General features: G+C 43.6%; 1 protein-coding gene across 1 annotated transcript in view; it reads left to right on the top strand.

The window, feature by feature from the left end:
* RASGRF2 (Ras protein specific guanine nucleotide releasing factor 2) overlaps window positions 1-16,382 on the top strand; it is a 124,509-nt gene that overhangs the window by 97,073 nt on the left and 11,054 nt on the right. Inside the window, exons 19-23 of the mRNA XM_041426632.1 lie at window positions 6,699-6,811; window positions 13,196-13,256; window positions 13,740-13,843; window positions 14,939-15,023; window positions 16,047-16,244. Of these exons, the coding sequence (XP_041282566.1) occupies window positions 6,699-6,811; window positions 13,196-13,256; window positions 13,740-13,843; window positions 14,939-15,023; window positions 16,047-16,244 (561 nt within the window). The remainder of the gene's footprint in view (window positions 1-6,698; window positions 6,812-13,195; window positions 13,257-13,739; window positions 13,844-14,938; window positions 15,024-16,046; window positions 16,245-16,382) is intronic.

The raw sequence follows: 16,382 nt of genomic DNA on the forward strand, positions 1-16,382 counted from the left end.
TAGTAAACTCTATCTTGGTATCATGGGAGTGATTAATCATTTCAAGTTACTGGGAGCAGCCTGTGTACACCAAATTTTGACTCCCTGTTAAATTAAAGTCAGAATCAAGCAAATATTGAGCTGTAACAGAAGTGGTAGCAGACTTTTATTACGGTTTTGTGTTACTCTAGGTGCTTATTGTGTTCCAGTTCATATTAAATGTCTTCCATGACTTGAGCTGATCCTCTGTGCTAATTAAAATTTATGTAATTGTGGAAATGTGGAAACCTTTATCTATGTTAGGCAATGACTAGAAGTAGTTTAGCTGAATTCTTTTGCAGTTGCTTTTGTATCACATTTGCAATTGGTATTGTAAAAATACAAAGAGGACAAAGATAGTAATAGTTCATTGTGCATTTTCAAAGTGGAAGCTGTTACCTGTACTCCCTGGTCTCTCACTGCCATTTATTTTATCCATGGTAAAGGTGTCAGATTTTAATTTGTTAGCTCTTCTAGTCCATTGTTCTTCCAGTACAGCGAATAATTCAAAATGCTTTGGCATGGGAAGTAAGAAGTGCTACAGAAGCAGACCAATAATCAGATTATTGTGTTGTTTACTTGTGAGACTAGGGAGAGAGAAGGGACAGGCCTGAGCAAACCAGAAAAGACTGACTAGTTGCTGCCAAAAAATATGGGACAGGACTACTTTAAGGAGGACTAGTGAAGAATTACTGTCTGGCCAAACAATGTGAAATGTTGGCAGTGAAGATAGAGAGTCCTGGGAGAGCAGTAGCTCCAAGCTTATTTTACAGTAACAACACAAACTGCAGATCCTGAGCCACCAGTGTCTGGTGAGGGGGAATCCAGATTCAGTTTCCACCATGACAAAACAATGTAAGCATTGAAAGTCTTTAAGAACAACACACCTGCCAAAAACCTTTTTATGTTTTATGGTTTTTGCATTGTTTTTTGGATACTCGGCAACCTTGTCTGAGATATCCTTCATGAGAGCCAAGAGCAGGTCTGAGTCTCAAAAGAAAGGGCAGGTTTTATTCTTAAACAACCCCAAATAAAAATAAACCTATCTTACAGAATAAGTGAAAATAAGTGAAGATAAGTGAAAGTAAGTGAATGTTTGCAAAGACAAATGAGCAATTTTGATAATTTTTCTTCTACCTGGCTTTGAATTTGGTTTTGCTGCAAAAACTCCCAGCACCAAATGGGCAATTTCTCTCTGTGCAGAGACTGAAGCCAGCAAATCTTTTCTTTTTGCCCTAAATAACAGCACAGTGCTTATGTTTACATTTTGGTTTTGAAATGTGACTGAGAGGAGCAGAGCAGGATTCTCCTGCTGCAAACAATGAGCACACCAGTGATGAGGCAGAGGATGACAGGGAGCAGGAGCCTTGGTGGGGACAGAAAGGACTCACGAGGATAAAACTCCCACTGGCTCCTGCAGAGGTGGAAAAATAGGAAGGCAAAAGGGGGCCAGGGGCAGAAAGTCTCAGTATGAGTTTCATGTCAGGTCTTGCAGCCTTGTTTTATTTAGCAATGCTTCCTTGCTTTTTATCTAAACACTTGTATTGCAAAGTGAAGCTCCTTCTGCTCCTGTGACGTGGGGCTTGTCCAAGGAAAAAGCTTTCACATCTGGCCCCTCCAGTCTCCCCAGCTCTGAGTGGCAGCTGAGGGCTTGTTCCCACTGCCCTCTCTGCAGACCTCAGCTGGAGCAGCTCTCTCACAGACTCCTGGCTGCTGGACAGTGTCCCTGAATCACTGTCGTGGTGTGAAAAGCCAGGTGTCTGCTGAGGGAGGCAGGAACCTCCCCTGAAATGGGAAATGCAAAACCCCTCCCTCTGAATTATTGTAATTTCGAAATTAAGGGGCTGTCAGGCAAAGATGTGGGAATAGAAATAACAGCTCTTTACTAGGAAAACTAAAAATACAAATGCAATGGTACAAAAACCAAAACAACCACTGCCAGAGTCAGTTTAGGAGCTGAGCCCTGTGGTCAGGGTGGGGGCACAGCCCCATCCCATGGGGGCTCAGCCCTCCTGCAGTGCCAGCTGTGCTTCTGCTGGAGCAGGGATCCTGCACAAGGGGGGAGTTTTCCTCTGGAGCTCCAGAGCTGCTGGAGATGGGCCTGGTGTTCCTCTGGGAATGCAGGTAAAGAAAACTGCCCCATGAACAGAGATAACTGCCCCAGCTCTGGCAGATGGAAATTGAACACACACTTATTTTAAAACCCAGGACAGTCACTAGTGACCACACAGCCTGGGCAGTGGACAGTGGCTCATGTTTGGAATGCAGGTCATGGTGTGTGCCTGCTGCCTGCCCAGCCCCGCTGCAGCTCGTGCTCTTGGCCATCCCCACGGAGCTGTGGTGAGCTCCCAGCAGCAGCATTGCCACAGGGAGTTACTGACAGCACCTGGGGACATCCCCTGGAGACAGAGGGCTGTCTAAGAAAAGATTATTTCAGTTGGTTACAAATTGTGTTAGCTCACATGAAGCAGGCAATTCAATTTCTTTCAATTTCCATTGAATAAAAAAAATTGAAAATCCTTTTTATGAGCCCCACTTACCTCATATTAAATGGTATAAAGTAATGAATAAGATATTTGGTGAGTTTATACTTAGTTGATTGTAGAAATAATAACAAACTACACTTCACAAGACACATTGTATTTTGACTACGTTGCAGATTGACCCCAAGCTGCCTTGAAACAACTTATTTCTTGAAGTAAGCCAGACTTATTTCAAGCTCAGGGATGAATTTTCCAGAAAACCAGTAATAATTCCATTTACCTCTGCCTTCCACCTGTGCCAACATTTTGTTGCATGTGAATTTACACAGATTTTGCTCAACACAATTGTGTGTGGTAGGTGAAGTGTGGTTTTATGCTTCAAAAGGAAATACTGTAGTGGAGTAACTTCACTGAGCTCTGATGGTGTTTGATGTGCTGTGCACAGGATTAAGACTCACTCACTCATCTGCTGCCATTGGAATAATTACCTGCTTTTGTTTTGGCATGAGTACAGATACAGGAGAATTGTAAGGCAATCCCCATCTACTTACAAATATTCCAAATTCTTGCAAAAAGTCTTCCAGTGGATCTCTCTCCACTCCTGCCTCTTTCTTCCCTCCCTCCTGTTCTTCTATAGTTCTCACTGGCCTACTCAAGCATAAATCATGTTCCTGTTTTAGCTCAATTTTACCTGTCTGGATTGTTCAGTGTTCCCCACAATGCTTAGATGCAGAAAATGTTTCCTCTCACTGAGGAGCCCTTAAAAAAGGGGAGAGGGAAAGCTTCTGGGGTTTCACTGAGCTCATGTCAAATATTGAAAATATAATCTGTGTGTAAACCACCCACAATAAATCTACTGGTTTTAGTTTTAAAATGCATCTTAGGGTGAAGTTGTTGGTTTTCTTTTCCTTGCTTTCTGTTGCCTGTGCTGCACTCTCTTTTCTTCTGGCCAGTGATTTCAAATCTGAGTAATACCCATAAATCTTTAGGCTACTGTAGACTCTAAAGTATATTAGAGGTATGTGACCCTCTAGTGAACCACTGTCAAATTGAAATGTGCCTGCTGGGAAGTTGAAGGATTCCTGTCTCACCAACTGTATTGCTTCTCTGATATGTATATTAGAACTAGAAGTCAGAAATGTGGTGTAAAATTATATAGAAAGCTGTGATACACATATATCCAAGCCATAAGTAGCTACCTGTGGATCTAAGTGTCCTGTAGTATAAACAGATAAATATTCATGTGTGACACCCATAATACAACTAGAGATAATCTACATGTATTTAGAGTTATTTAGTTATTTTTAAATTGTACTGAAAATTGGTTGCTAAATATTTTGGTGTTTGTTTAATTCTTATGATACAAACCTTTCAACCTTTCTCCACAAAAGTCAAGTGTATGTAAATTTTAAATGCAATATTTTCCCTGTTACCTTTTTAATATATATGGCTCCTCACACTGGAATCTCAGCACCACTTAAATAATGGCCTTGACTAGAGAAAGAGATTAGTTCTTCATTTTTCTTCTGATTCCCACATTTTTTTCATAGGGTTTTTTTTTTCCTCATTATACTATGAGAAACAGATTACATTACTTTAAAAAAGAAAACCATAACTTTGGGTTTCCCCAGCAATCCCAGCACAACTGTCTTATGGAGATTACTCAGTAAAACAAGTTTTAATGATCATGATCAAATTATTAATTGTCATTATTATAAGAATTAGCATGTAACCATGCAAAAACTGGAAATGCTTTGGTTTGGCTGAGTCTAATAATTATGGGCAAGACTCTCCTATCCTATTTGCAAATTAAAGAATTTCTAAAATTCTAGACTTTTTTGGTCATGGGTGTGTTTTCAATAAAACAAGACATCTCGAGAGAAAATATCTCATAATGAAAAGAATCAATTGGTTGTGGTTTGAAAGCTGTGCTTGGAGATAAAATCCTGGCCACGATGATGTGATCTGCCTGAGGACTTTACCCAGCAGTGCTGAATGAGGATGGGGGATGTGTCACCTCCTGGACACTTGTTCATATAATTTAGGATATTTCTGTAGCACAGGTTGCAGAGACACCATCCTCTTTCATACAGTGTCTGCCACTGAACTACAGGAAAAACTCATTAATTACACTGGTTGCTTGGGCTTGTGCAGACTCAAGGTTTCTCCTTTCTAAGTTTTGACAGTTTTATATTTCAAATTATTTTCCTTCACAGTACTGTCATGTAGTTTAGTTACATTCCTTGTGTTTTCTCTAATTAGTCCCATTTCCATACCCCAAATATATGGAAAGGCTCTCTTGTCTGTCCTTGCAAACAGGCTAAAACAGCTCCTAAGGGAGGCATTTCAGAGCCTGGCTATACAAAATGTGCTTTAAAAAACAGAGTGCAGTGCTCAGAAAGAGTTTTCGCTTGGTTTTGAGCTGAATGTTTGATACCCCAGCTTCCTGTCCTTCAACACCCTCAAATACGGGTAAACATCTCCAGAAAAAATGAGACACAGATATTAATCAGTTCCAGAGTATTAATTAGCTAGGCCCAGGTGAGGAGGCTGTGGAGGAGTGAGGAGGAGGTGCTGTAACAGGAGGGAAATGCCCAGGGCAGGTGATTGCTGCGCGCTGACTTTGGAGCAATAGCCTTTCTCCAAAGTGCTGTGTGGATGTGTGGCACATCCTGTGGTGAGCACTCATTCCCCTCCTGCTCTGAACTCCCATTTCCAAATTAGCCTCCACCTCAGGGTTCAGCTTTTGTATCTTTCACATTCTGTGCTGCTCTAGTGTGTGGGTCTGGGTTCACATCAGGGCATGGTGAGCTCTGTGCACAGAGCAGGGAGACAAAACAATTCCTGCTCCAGCTGGGCACCAAGGACAAATGATCCAAATCTCAGCCCAGGAGCACAAACCCCGTGGGCTGCAGAGAGAAAAACAAGCAGGATGGGAGTGCAGGGGCTGAGCTGGAATTGGACACTGAACTGCAATGTGCACATGGAGCAGAGCTGATCCCAGGGAGAGACCCCGGGAGCGCTCGTGCATTTTGGGACCATTTGGGCTCATCTTGGGTGCAGCCCTGGCTGGGCTCTTGTGCTGCCCAAGGTGGATCCATGGAGGAGATCCTTGGAATCAATCCCTGCTTTATTCTGGAGCTCTTCCCAGCCTTTGCTCCAGGTCAGCCTTCCCAAGGCATCGCACCTCTCTTGGTGGCTCACCTGAGCTGTGCTCACCTGGGCTGGCTCTGCTGCTCCCAGAGGCACACATCTCCAGAGCTCCTCAGCACAGCAGGGGCTGTGGGGGGCTTTTTGGGAGTGAAACACCACGCTCTTGTGCTGAGGTGCCAAATCTTGCCCATTTTCAGTAACTTCGTGCCTCCTGTTGCCGTGGAAACGAGAGGGGGCTCTGCACACGCGTGGTCCTGCTTGCAGGCAGCTGTGGGTTATCAGGGAGGATCTGTGATGCACCAGGCTGCTGAAGGGTTGGGGTTTGTTCTCCTGTCAAAATGTTACAAAGCAGCTGAATGCAAGAATTTTTGGAGTCTACCCCAAGAGTTGCCTGTAACTTCCCACATTCTGTGTCTGTAGATTGTCTAATACTGTCTGATTTCTCCAAATTCAGAGATCAGATAAGTGGTTGCTGCATGTCCCTGAATCTCAGTCCTCAGTCAGGTATCTGTCTGCCCCAGAGGTAATTAAAATGCTGAAGCTCTTCAGTGCAGGGCCAGATTATTTAGTGAACTTACTGGTTTGAGTGCTCCACAAAAAGCAGACTTTCCAACAGCGTGGGTGTGAGATAAGAAACACCAGAGGGGAGGCAGATGAGCAGAGAACCTCAAGGCAGCAGTGAGAGGAAGGGTCCTGCCCTGCTGGGCAGTGGTGCCAGAACTGCAGTTAGACACAGAGAGGATGTTGTGGGTCTTGGCCAGATGCAGGTGATAATTCAGAAAAGGAAGGTTCCCTGGTCATCCTGTCTCCACACAGAAGGCAAAAGTCAAAAAGGAGAAAAATCCCAGCCTTTGGGAGATCCTACTTTTGTGGCCAGTTTACTCTTGCACCACAATTTTCTCTGAATATTTTCAAACAGTTGTAAAAAAGCTTAAAAAAAAGAAATAATTCAAACCTAATTGAAAAAGAAAAGGCAAACCCATTATTTTAGTTGTTTGATCAAAACTGTTAAGACTAAAGGTAGTAAAACCTTTTTCTTTTCAGGATTTTGAGCTGAACAACGAGCTCAAAATGAATGTGTTAAATTTGCTGGAGGAAGTTTTGAGAGACCCTGACCTTCTGCCACAAGAAAGGAAAGCTACTGCAAACATACTGAGGTAAATGCATTTCCAGTTATTTCCCATGTTACCTGTAGGAGAGAGGGAGACAGACTGTGTGTCATAGAATTCACAGGGTTGGGTTTCCCTCCAGAGTATTTAATTTTGAAGGGTTACTGAGTGTTTTATGAGCCATAAAGCAGAGCCTGTTTTAAGTTTCATTCATAAAAATACCTGTATTGGAAAGCTTTGCTGCAGAACAGCTGGCAACCATGAGTTCAGCCTTCAATATGAGTGAAAACAGCTCTGTCTACAAAGTGTGAATATTTTACAGCTGCTGGTTTCAAGTCCATTGTTCTGCCATCCTGAGGAGCAGTAAACATTTAAACATTAAGCAATAATTAAATAAATAAATTAGTTGAAACATCTATAGACTAAGGAGTGATAAAAATAAAGCATCATGAAATGCAAAGATAAAACTATGGTGTGTTTTATTAACATTTATGTAAGTATTTTGCAGGTAAACCAATAAGTGGACAATAAATAGAATATGCCTGAGTTTTCTAAGACCATTTGACAGGTTTCCAACAGATAAATGAAAAAAAAGGTCTGAAAAAATCACTTGGGAGCACAAATATCAAACAAAAGATAAAAAGCACAGATAAGTTGTTATTAAAAGCACCTTTTTTTCTTTCATAAACTAAAATAATCCTCCTTTTAATAATACTGTGTGTGCTGCTATTCCGTGTAAAAGCATTGTTTTCTGTTTCTTTGGAAGAGACAGCAAGTCAAAAGAGCAAGAAAGATGAGGATGATGTGGATTTTGATGATGTTTGTGACAGCAAAGGTTTTTCTCACAGTGGGTAAAATTACCCTAAAACTTTCAGCTTCTTAAGGAAATGTTTTAAAACAAGCCTTGGGTGGCTGTTCCTCGCAGAGTAATGGATTTACAGGCCTTTACCATACAAGCTGGTCAACAATTTCCTGTTCCCAGTTTCAAATGAGCCAATTTCCACTAGCAGTTACATGAAAAAACGGACCTTTGTATTTATGTGTAAACAATGAATTATCTCCATTTGCATCCTTTTACTGCAGTTCTAGGAAATGGCTGTTATTGTTTGTCCTCTCTCCCCTCCTAGAACTGATTACTGAGTACCTGAGCACAGTGTCTGATACACCAGTGAACACAGTTCATCAGATATTTCCATTTTCACAAATTTTTCAAAAATTCAGACTGAATTTTTGACCATTCTCTGAATTTTTTTTTTAAATTTTTGGCAAAGCAAACGAAATGGAAAAATAGTTTTTTCTTTCAGCCTTGGCTAAAAACTCCTTTATTGTTTTTCAAGACTGGTGGTGCTGCTAAGCATATGTGAATGCTGGACAACTTGATGAGAACTATTTCAATCCTGCTTCTATGTGATTTAAATTTCAATACAATTTCTCATCCTTTCACTGGAAGGGGGAGGTGTTCAGATCACCTCTGGGAACTGTCTGGTAATTAAGAGTGATTTCCAGAGTTTAACAAAGCACTGTAACTACTGCTAGAGACACAGGCCCTCAGCAAGGCTATATAGCTAATTGAGTAATCAGTTATGGGATATAAAGAATACTCTTAAGGATATAAAGATGTAATAATCCTTATAGGATATAAGGAATAATCAGCAGCTGTTTGTGTGTAACTTTATCTGTGATACTGACACATGAGTGCACGTTCCTTTGCTCTTCCACAGTCCTTAATTTTTATTGCACATTCTTCAAATAGAAATATTTATAAGCTTTAAAAATAAGCTGTATTGCTGGTGGGAGCAGGGACCTGCTGTCCTGTGGAAGCTGAGCACTCAGTCCTGGGGCATCCAGGGGTCCCTCTGCTCCTCAGCCTGGTGGTGGACTCAGAGGCAGAGCCAGCTGCTCTTTGGCAGCTCAACTTTGCAATAACCGGAATATGAAATGGGGGAATAGCTCCTGTCAGGGGGTTTAGCTTCCCTGGCAGGTTGCAAACATCCTTTTACAGTTCTGGAGCAGATTTCATGAGGGGTCAGAAACGAACAGAGTCAGAGAGGTGGCATTGACCTGCCTGTGTCCCCTCTGACAGCACAACTGCACAGGGGGCAGACAGGGTTCCAGTGCCAGAGGAACACAGCTTTTTCTACATTTCACTGAAAGCAGGAGTGCTGCTGAGGTGCAGGAGGAGGGTGTGGTGACGTGGGGTTTGTTCTGTGCCCCACGGTTCAGTAGGTCAGGCCAGGACTGAGCCTGCTCTGCCCTAGACTGGAGAGCTCTGGCTGTTTGCTGCCTGCAGAGATCTCTGTTTGCTGCAGAACCAGCTCCTGCTTGTCGGGGTCCGCTGTTGTGTGTCTCTGCCCCGACACAGGGAAAGGTGGTTCTGGGCGGCCGCGATTGCCACGGATGAGTCTGCCCTCTCAGATTCTCGGTCTTCAGTTCTGTTTATTATCTCTTATCTACAAAGTTTTCTCTCTGCCCAGCCGAGGCCCGCTCAGCAGGACAGCCGAGTGCACTCTCCCCCGCCCACAGGGCGGCTGTGTCTTTTATAGTAAAAATTACGTGTGCCATATTTACCTTTATTTCCCAATACTATTCACCCTTATAGACAAGTGTCCCTTCACCACGAACCAATCTCCAAGTGCCAACATCACCACACAAAATGGAAGACATGAAGAAGAAAGAAGAACACAGGACCACGCCCTGAATCCTCCATCTTGCCTTCATGACCCCCCTGTACCTATTTTTCTAAAATTTATATTTCCCTCCATAAAGTTACCATTCACACCCAAGAAGTTCTCATTTCCTCCGTCACAGGTTCTTCTCCTTTTGATGGATCGAAATCCAACCACCAAACCCTTTTGGCAGCATTCCAGGGTTTCCGAGCCCCCCAGGGGCTCCCCTGGTGTCTCTGCACATCCACAGTGATGTGCTGAGATCCCACACCTGCTGACCCACAACTGCTCAGCTTTGGGCCAGGGCTCCCCTGAGCCACCCTGGAGGGCTGCACACCCTGCAGGGTCCCTCGTCTGCAGCACACTGGGGATCCTCTGCCACGTCAGGTTACATCAGTGTTCTGAGCGTGGAGAGAGGGCCTGCAGTGGAAAAAAATATTTCCTGAGTTCCTTCAGCCTTCCATAGCCTCTGAGGGCCATTATGAAGGCTTTGCATCACCAAGGAGCCCTGTGGTGGGACCCTGTGGTTACCTGAAGCACAAAACCACAAAACAAAGGTCAGGCAGGGAATGCTGCACTCCTGCCACAGTCCTTCCCTGTCACAGAGGAGATCCTCTCCACCAAAAATCTGTGAATTCAGGCATCCTGGCTCTTTCTGCATGGACAGTGACAGGATCCAGGCAGGGAGTTGTGGCTTGGTCTGACCCCTGGCAGAATGTGCAGAGGTGGTCCCAGGGTTTGTGTTTCTCTTCTGGCTCCTGTTCAGAGTCTGGCTTGGAGAAAAGCTGCTCAGCCTCTGCCCTGCTCCTTGGAGGGATTTCCTTCTCAACTGAGACCTGTCATCTAGTTCTGCTTAGAGGGGAAATATAAATTACCTGGAACTGAAGGGCTTTTTTTACTGTTGTTACAAATACTTACAAACCAATTTGTTTGAAGGTGTCTGACAGCATGATTTCCATGAGCAAGCACAGATCTGTTGTAACTGGGAGATTTGATTCAAAAAACTTCCATTCAAAAGGTTTCTCTGGGATGGGTTGAAAATGGGAATAAGGAGTAATCCAGTGGATGTGTCCTTCATAAAAATAGTCACTCACCCGCTTGCCAAGTGAGTGCTGTAAAATTTTGTTGTTCTGCAGAGGTGCTTGCTGCAGGCATTTTGTCTAAAACATGTATTCTATCAGAATTCTGGGTTGCCTGTCAGCTGTCACTGTAGGCCCTGGCTTCCCCACATCTCAGTTTTTGTAGTCCACTCGTGATTCTGAAAGGCTGACAAATGCAGAATGGGCTTAGGACAAGCATTTCTTGTAAAAAATTCCATTTCAAACATTCATGAAAAAACGTTCATGCTTTCTGTGGCTTAACACTGGTATTGTCTATGTCTCCCTGAAGGATATTGGGTACAAATACCTCTTTTCACAAACTGCCTCAGCCTTTGCATGCATGCACATCCTTGGAAAACCCATCCCCTTGTTAGCAGAGATCAGAGGAGCAGGAAAGGTTGGTTTGTGTTCCAAAGATCCATCAGGTCAGCTCTGGGAAAGGCTCTGTTTGGAACACGAACGACAAGGAAAATGTTGATGGGAGATGCTGAGCTGCTTCATGCCTTGAGTCATCAAACAAAGCAGCTGGTATTTCTTGCTTGATGGGATTTCTGTTGTGTGCACTGACAGGGTTTCTCTTCAGGGTAAAAATGCTTTTTTAATTCAGTATCTGTTCTGAAAGCTAGGCAGACCTCCCAATGTACATTTTGCTTGAGATTTTATCAGCCTGATTTGCTAACCCCCGAAATCTAGATAAAATTTGATTGATAATGAAGCAGGAAGGTGTAAGTTCAGACTGAACAGCAGTGAATAACTTGGATAGATAAATCCTATTTGGAGAAAAACAGGTTGCTTCCAGAAACAGCTCCTCCTCCTTCTTCTTCTTCAGACTAAACATACACGAAATCGAGGGATATGCAGATGTCAAAAAGTGATGGATGAACAATTTTTCTGCCTTCTGTGATCTCACCAAACAACACGTTTCAGGCTCTCTAACTTGCCCTAGCTTTTAAATATTTGTTACATGCTTTATGTGCCACAAGCAAAGGATGAGACACATGCTTAGTACTTTCAAGTAGAAAATTATTGTAATATTTGAGAGAGAGAGAGAGAGAATGTTAACTGATGATTCTAAGAATTAGAAAAGTGTTTATTTTATATTTTCTTCCTTCATTTCTGAAGATACTGGAGGAGTCACCCTGTTCTGTCCTCCCCAAGGGTGACACAGCTCAGGAGAGCCCCTCTGTGCCTTTGCTGTCTCCTGTGACTTTCCACAAGGATGTGCCTCTTCCCAGCTCCCAGGAGCTCTGCAGGGAGTGCAGTGGGAGCTGTCCAGGCAGTGCTGGGCAGCCCAGTGAGTGTCCCCAGTCCTCTGCTGGAACTGGGGGTCCCAAGGATGACAGCAGCACAGAGTGAAGTGGAAGCTGCTGTTGATGCTGTCAAAAAGTTACCACTACCCAGTCTACAGACCTGTTGTCCTCTGCAGTTTTCGCTGTAGAATATTTATGCATAAAAGGAGAGTTGGTTTTGGGTTTTTTTTCATGAGACCACTGTGCTAGGAAAAAAGCATTTGTTTAGAATGACAGATTGAAAGTCTACATAAAACATGAGGTGTCATGGTAGAGAGTATCAGGAGGCAAAGATGGGGGGAAGTTGACTGTTTCCAGTCTTTTCAGAATCCCATGTTTCATACTTTATTTCATATTAAGCAAATACAACAATTTCTGTATCAAAGGCAGCAACCTGATCAAACATAAACATAACATGAAGTTAACTCAGATTTTACAAGACTGGTGAGAATTCCTGGGGCAGAGGGACGGGGCCTGTGTGATGTTCATTGCCAGGGGCTGTTGCCACAGGATGAACAACACCTTCCTGCAGGCCCCCAGGCATGAGGAGCAGCGCAGAATAAGCTGCTCTGCAGGACAGATTGGCAGGCTATTTACAGGGACTGAGGCTGCACTCCTGATTCTCAGGGCAAGGAGCTTAGGGTACTCCTGGAGAGGCAAACACGCCTTGCCCTGCAGGCACAAGGAGTTTCCAGCCCTTATGGGGAAAAGGAAAAAAAAAAATAAAATAAAAAAAAATAAAGCGTGCATTCTGACAGCCTTTTGCATTCTGACCTATGTTCCTTCTCCCTAAATCTTCTCACTCCTGTATTACATAAATCCAATGTTGTCACAGTTTCTTTGTGTCTGTAATTCCCACATGAAGGGGTAAGGTCCTGTAATGCCAATATGCTACATCAGGGTAGAGGTTTGATCAGTACTTACTTTTGCCTAGTTAATTCTTGACCCATTACTCTGAAATAACCATAATAATCACATGTTTCTGTAGCAGAATTGGAAACATTCATTAAGACTTTTATTACTGAAAGGAAATCATGTCCTTGCTACAAGCAAAAGCTGCATTTTTGTGTCCTTTCTACACACAGAGCTCAGTGTGGGACACTGAACTGCACAATTTCCACGATTCATTAGCTGAGGATCTTAAACTTTCATGGAAATAATTTCTTCTACGTGTCTCTGATGTTGTAACAGTTTACACATTTTTACTTAAAGCAAGACATGACTTTGTTGACTACAGATTTATTTTTTTCCTTTACCTCCTCAATTGCAGACTTGAGATTTATTTTAAATAAAACATTTTGTTGATCTATGATAAGGTTTTGTCATATCTGTGGACAACTTTATTTATATAGGATGTTCTGCCACTTTATTTTTCAGGACTCTTTCTCAGGATGATCAAGATGATAACCATTTGAAAATAGAGGATATCATTCAGATGGTAAGTTCATCTTGAGAGTTAAACACAAATACTCCTGGAGAAATGTTGTATGTTTGAGTCAATAAAATGTAACACAACTGCAACTTGTAAAGTATTTCTGAACAGATATACTGTTTTTTATACTAGGAATGTTGATTTCAATTGAGAGAGTGTAAGATTTTGGAGCCCCTATGAAAAATGAACACGTCAAAACTTTAGTATTATTTGGATAAAATCTCAAGATTTAAAAAAAGGAGAAGAAATTAATATGTGTGAAACTATAAGTGCAGAATATGCAGAGTTTAATTAACCCACATTCATACTCCTGAGCTGCTGTGTGCCTGTTTTATGAGTTTCCAGCCAGGTGTTTGTGCTGTCCGCGATTGTTGAAATCCTCATTTCTCCTGATCCCAAAGTTAATTACAGCCCCACTGAGGGTTCCCAGGAGCTCCTCGTGCCCTGTGGCCCACGGAGAGAGCCCTCAGAGTTGTCCTTGCTTTGCAGCCAGACTGCCCCAAGCCCGAGTGCTTCGAGACGCTGTCGGCCATGGAGCTGGCGGAGCAGATCACCCTGCTGGACCACGTCGTGTTCCGCAGCATCCCCTACGAGTGAGCACATGCATGTGGGGTTTGGATAACTCCCTGCCCTTTGCCCAGGCCTCTGGCAGCTTTATGGAGGTGGCCACCACCCCAAAACCCACTCTTGATCACAAGTTCTTTAATAATGGCTGATTCGGTCTATAAGAGAATGAATTATTTACTTAATAGACAGAACTAACAAATAAAAGACTTAAACTAATACCACAGGGGAATAAGGACAAAAAGAAAACTACTAGAAGGTCTATACAGTGTCTTAATAGACAGAAAACTAACAGATATAAGACTTAAAACAAACTAACACCACAGAGGAATAAGGACAAAAAGAAAACTACTAGTAGGTGTATACACTGTAAACACACCTCACACTGTGTACCAGTAAAAGGTACCCATTAATGTTACAGCTGGTGAAGAAACAACACAACTTAGGATTCAATGGCTCTTACCATCCAGTGGTTGGTGGAGCACACATTGAGGTCCTTTCCCTGAATCCCCAGGCAAGCATCCATGGAATCTGTCCAAACTCCAGGGAAAAGTTTCAAATGCTTTCAGGGTGTAGGAGGCTTCTGCCTCTGTGGCAACTCCTGTGTCTTTTACAGTTTGTGAAACAGTCAGGAATATTTCTTTTATCTCTTCCCACATCTTCTCTCCAGACTGAGATGTTGGTTCTTAGCTGGGTTATCTCCTCATATCTGCACCCACTGTCTGTGGTAGAGAGGGGAGGACAGTCCTGGCAGAGAGTGTCCCTTGGGGGGCCAGTGGCCACCAGGCTGGGGTGGCCACCACCCCCCCAACTCAGGCCCTGGCAAAAGGGTTTGCACACATACAAGGATAACGTGGTGTAAATAGGGTCACAGTGCTGGAAATTGGGATGAGGTGACAAGGGAGAGGGGATTAAGAGAAAAATAAATGTTCTTTACACTATTTACCATTTCAGACAGCATTAAAAATGGTATAGTGAGATGCTGGAATTAGTGTAAAGCTGTGTTATTAGCTTCCAGCAAATTGAGGTATCCTTGAAATCTGCTTAGGCTGTGGTTAACAGACAGATTCTGTACTGTGTTTATGAAGATTTTGTTTGCTTTTTTCTCTCTCATCAATGTCTAGAGAGTTCCTTGGTCAGGGCTGGATGAAAGTGGATAAAAATGAGAGAACGCCCTATATTATGAAAACTAGTCAACATTTCAATGATGTAAGTACTCTCAAATACAGACTTGCTTTCTAGGAACCCCATGGCCTGTCTCTGACCTCTGGAACAGAAATACTGGGTTCCGTTGCAATGTGATGTGATGTGTTACCTATTAGTGACTGAATGCTGCAGCCTCTTTGTAATTAACAAATTAAATCAAAGCAGATGAAGATTCTCATTTTCAATAATTGGTACTCAGCATTTCAGTGGCATTTTAAGAGAGCAGAATGTTTTAAACTGTGGCACGGTGCCTTTCAACCTGATGAAGAAACTTCAGTTTCTCCAGAGAAACAGAACACCAGTCCTGTTCAATGCCTTTGTATCCCTACACATCTCTTTCTCCTTTATAATTTTCCTTTAATTTTACTGAGAGACTTCCCAGTCAGGTTTAGTGCTGATGGCTTGGAGACCTTCCCATTGCATCCCTAACTCTTCTTTCCTGTCCCCATGCCCTCCACCTGCCCTGAGCTCTTTTCCACTGTCCTTTTCCTGGGTTTATGAATCACATAATTCACAGAAATCTCAGAATCACTGGGTTGGCAGAGACCTTCAAGATCATGGAGTCCAACCCAGCCCCAACACCTCAGCTAAGCCCTGGCCCCCAGTGCCACATCCAGGTTTTGTTAAACACACCCAGGGATGGTGACTGCAGCACCTCCCCGGGCAGAGCATTCCAGAACTTCATCACTCTTTCTGTGAAAAACTTCTCCTAATATCCAACCTGTATTTCCCTTGGTGCAGCTCTTGGTGTTCTGTGGTTCTGTCAGTGCTGCCTGGATAAGAGCCCAGCTCCACCTGAGCACAGGCACCTCTCAGAGAGTTTTAGAGTGATAAAAGAGTTTTAGAGTCCCCCCTGAAGTCTCCTTTTCCCCAGGCTGAGCAGCCGCTCCTCACAGGGCTCGTGCTCCAAGAGCCGTCACTTCTGTCATGCTCACTGGGGGTTTTCCTGCCTTGCCCGTTAATTCATGACATGTCAGAAGGGATTGTGCTCCAGCTCCCTGAGCCCCTTCCTCTCTCCGTGGCCAGATGAGCAACCTGGTGGCCTCCCAGATCATGAGCTACGCCGACGTGCCCTCGCGGGCCGGCGCCATCGAGAAGTGGGTGGCGGTGGCCGACATCTGCCGCTGCCTGCACAACTACAACGGCGTGCTGGAGATCACCTCGGCCCTCAACAGAAGTGCCATCTACAGGCTCAAGAAAACCTGGGCAAAGGTGTCCAAACAGGTGAGAGGGACACGGAGCAGCGGGCGGTTCTGGTTCCGTCACCCGCCGTGCCCGGGGGGTGAGGCAGGAGCCCTCCTGTGAATATTCCTGCTTTGCCAGCTCCTGGGGTGTAGGAAATGGAGAGGTGGAAATCTCCAC

This window comes from Onychostruthus taczanowskii, unplaced genomic scaffold (assembly GCF_017590055.1).
Source record: "Onychostruthus taczanowskii isolate IOZ18803 unplaced genomic scaffold, ASM1759005v1 scaffold92, whole genome shotgun sequence".
Taxonomy (NCBI): Eukaryota; Metazoa; Chordata; class Aves; order Passeriformes; family Passeridae; genus Onychostruthus; species Onychostruthus taczanowskii.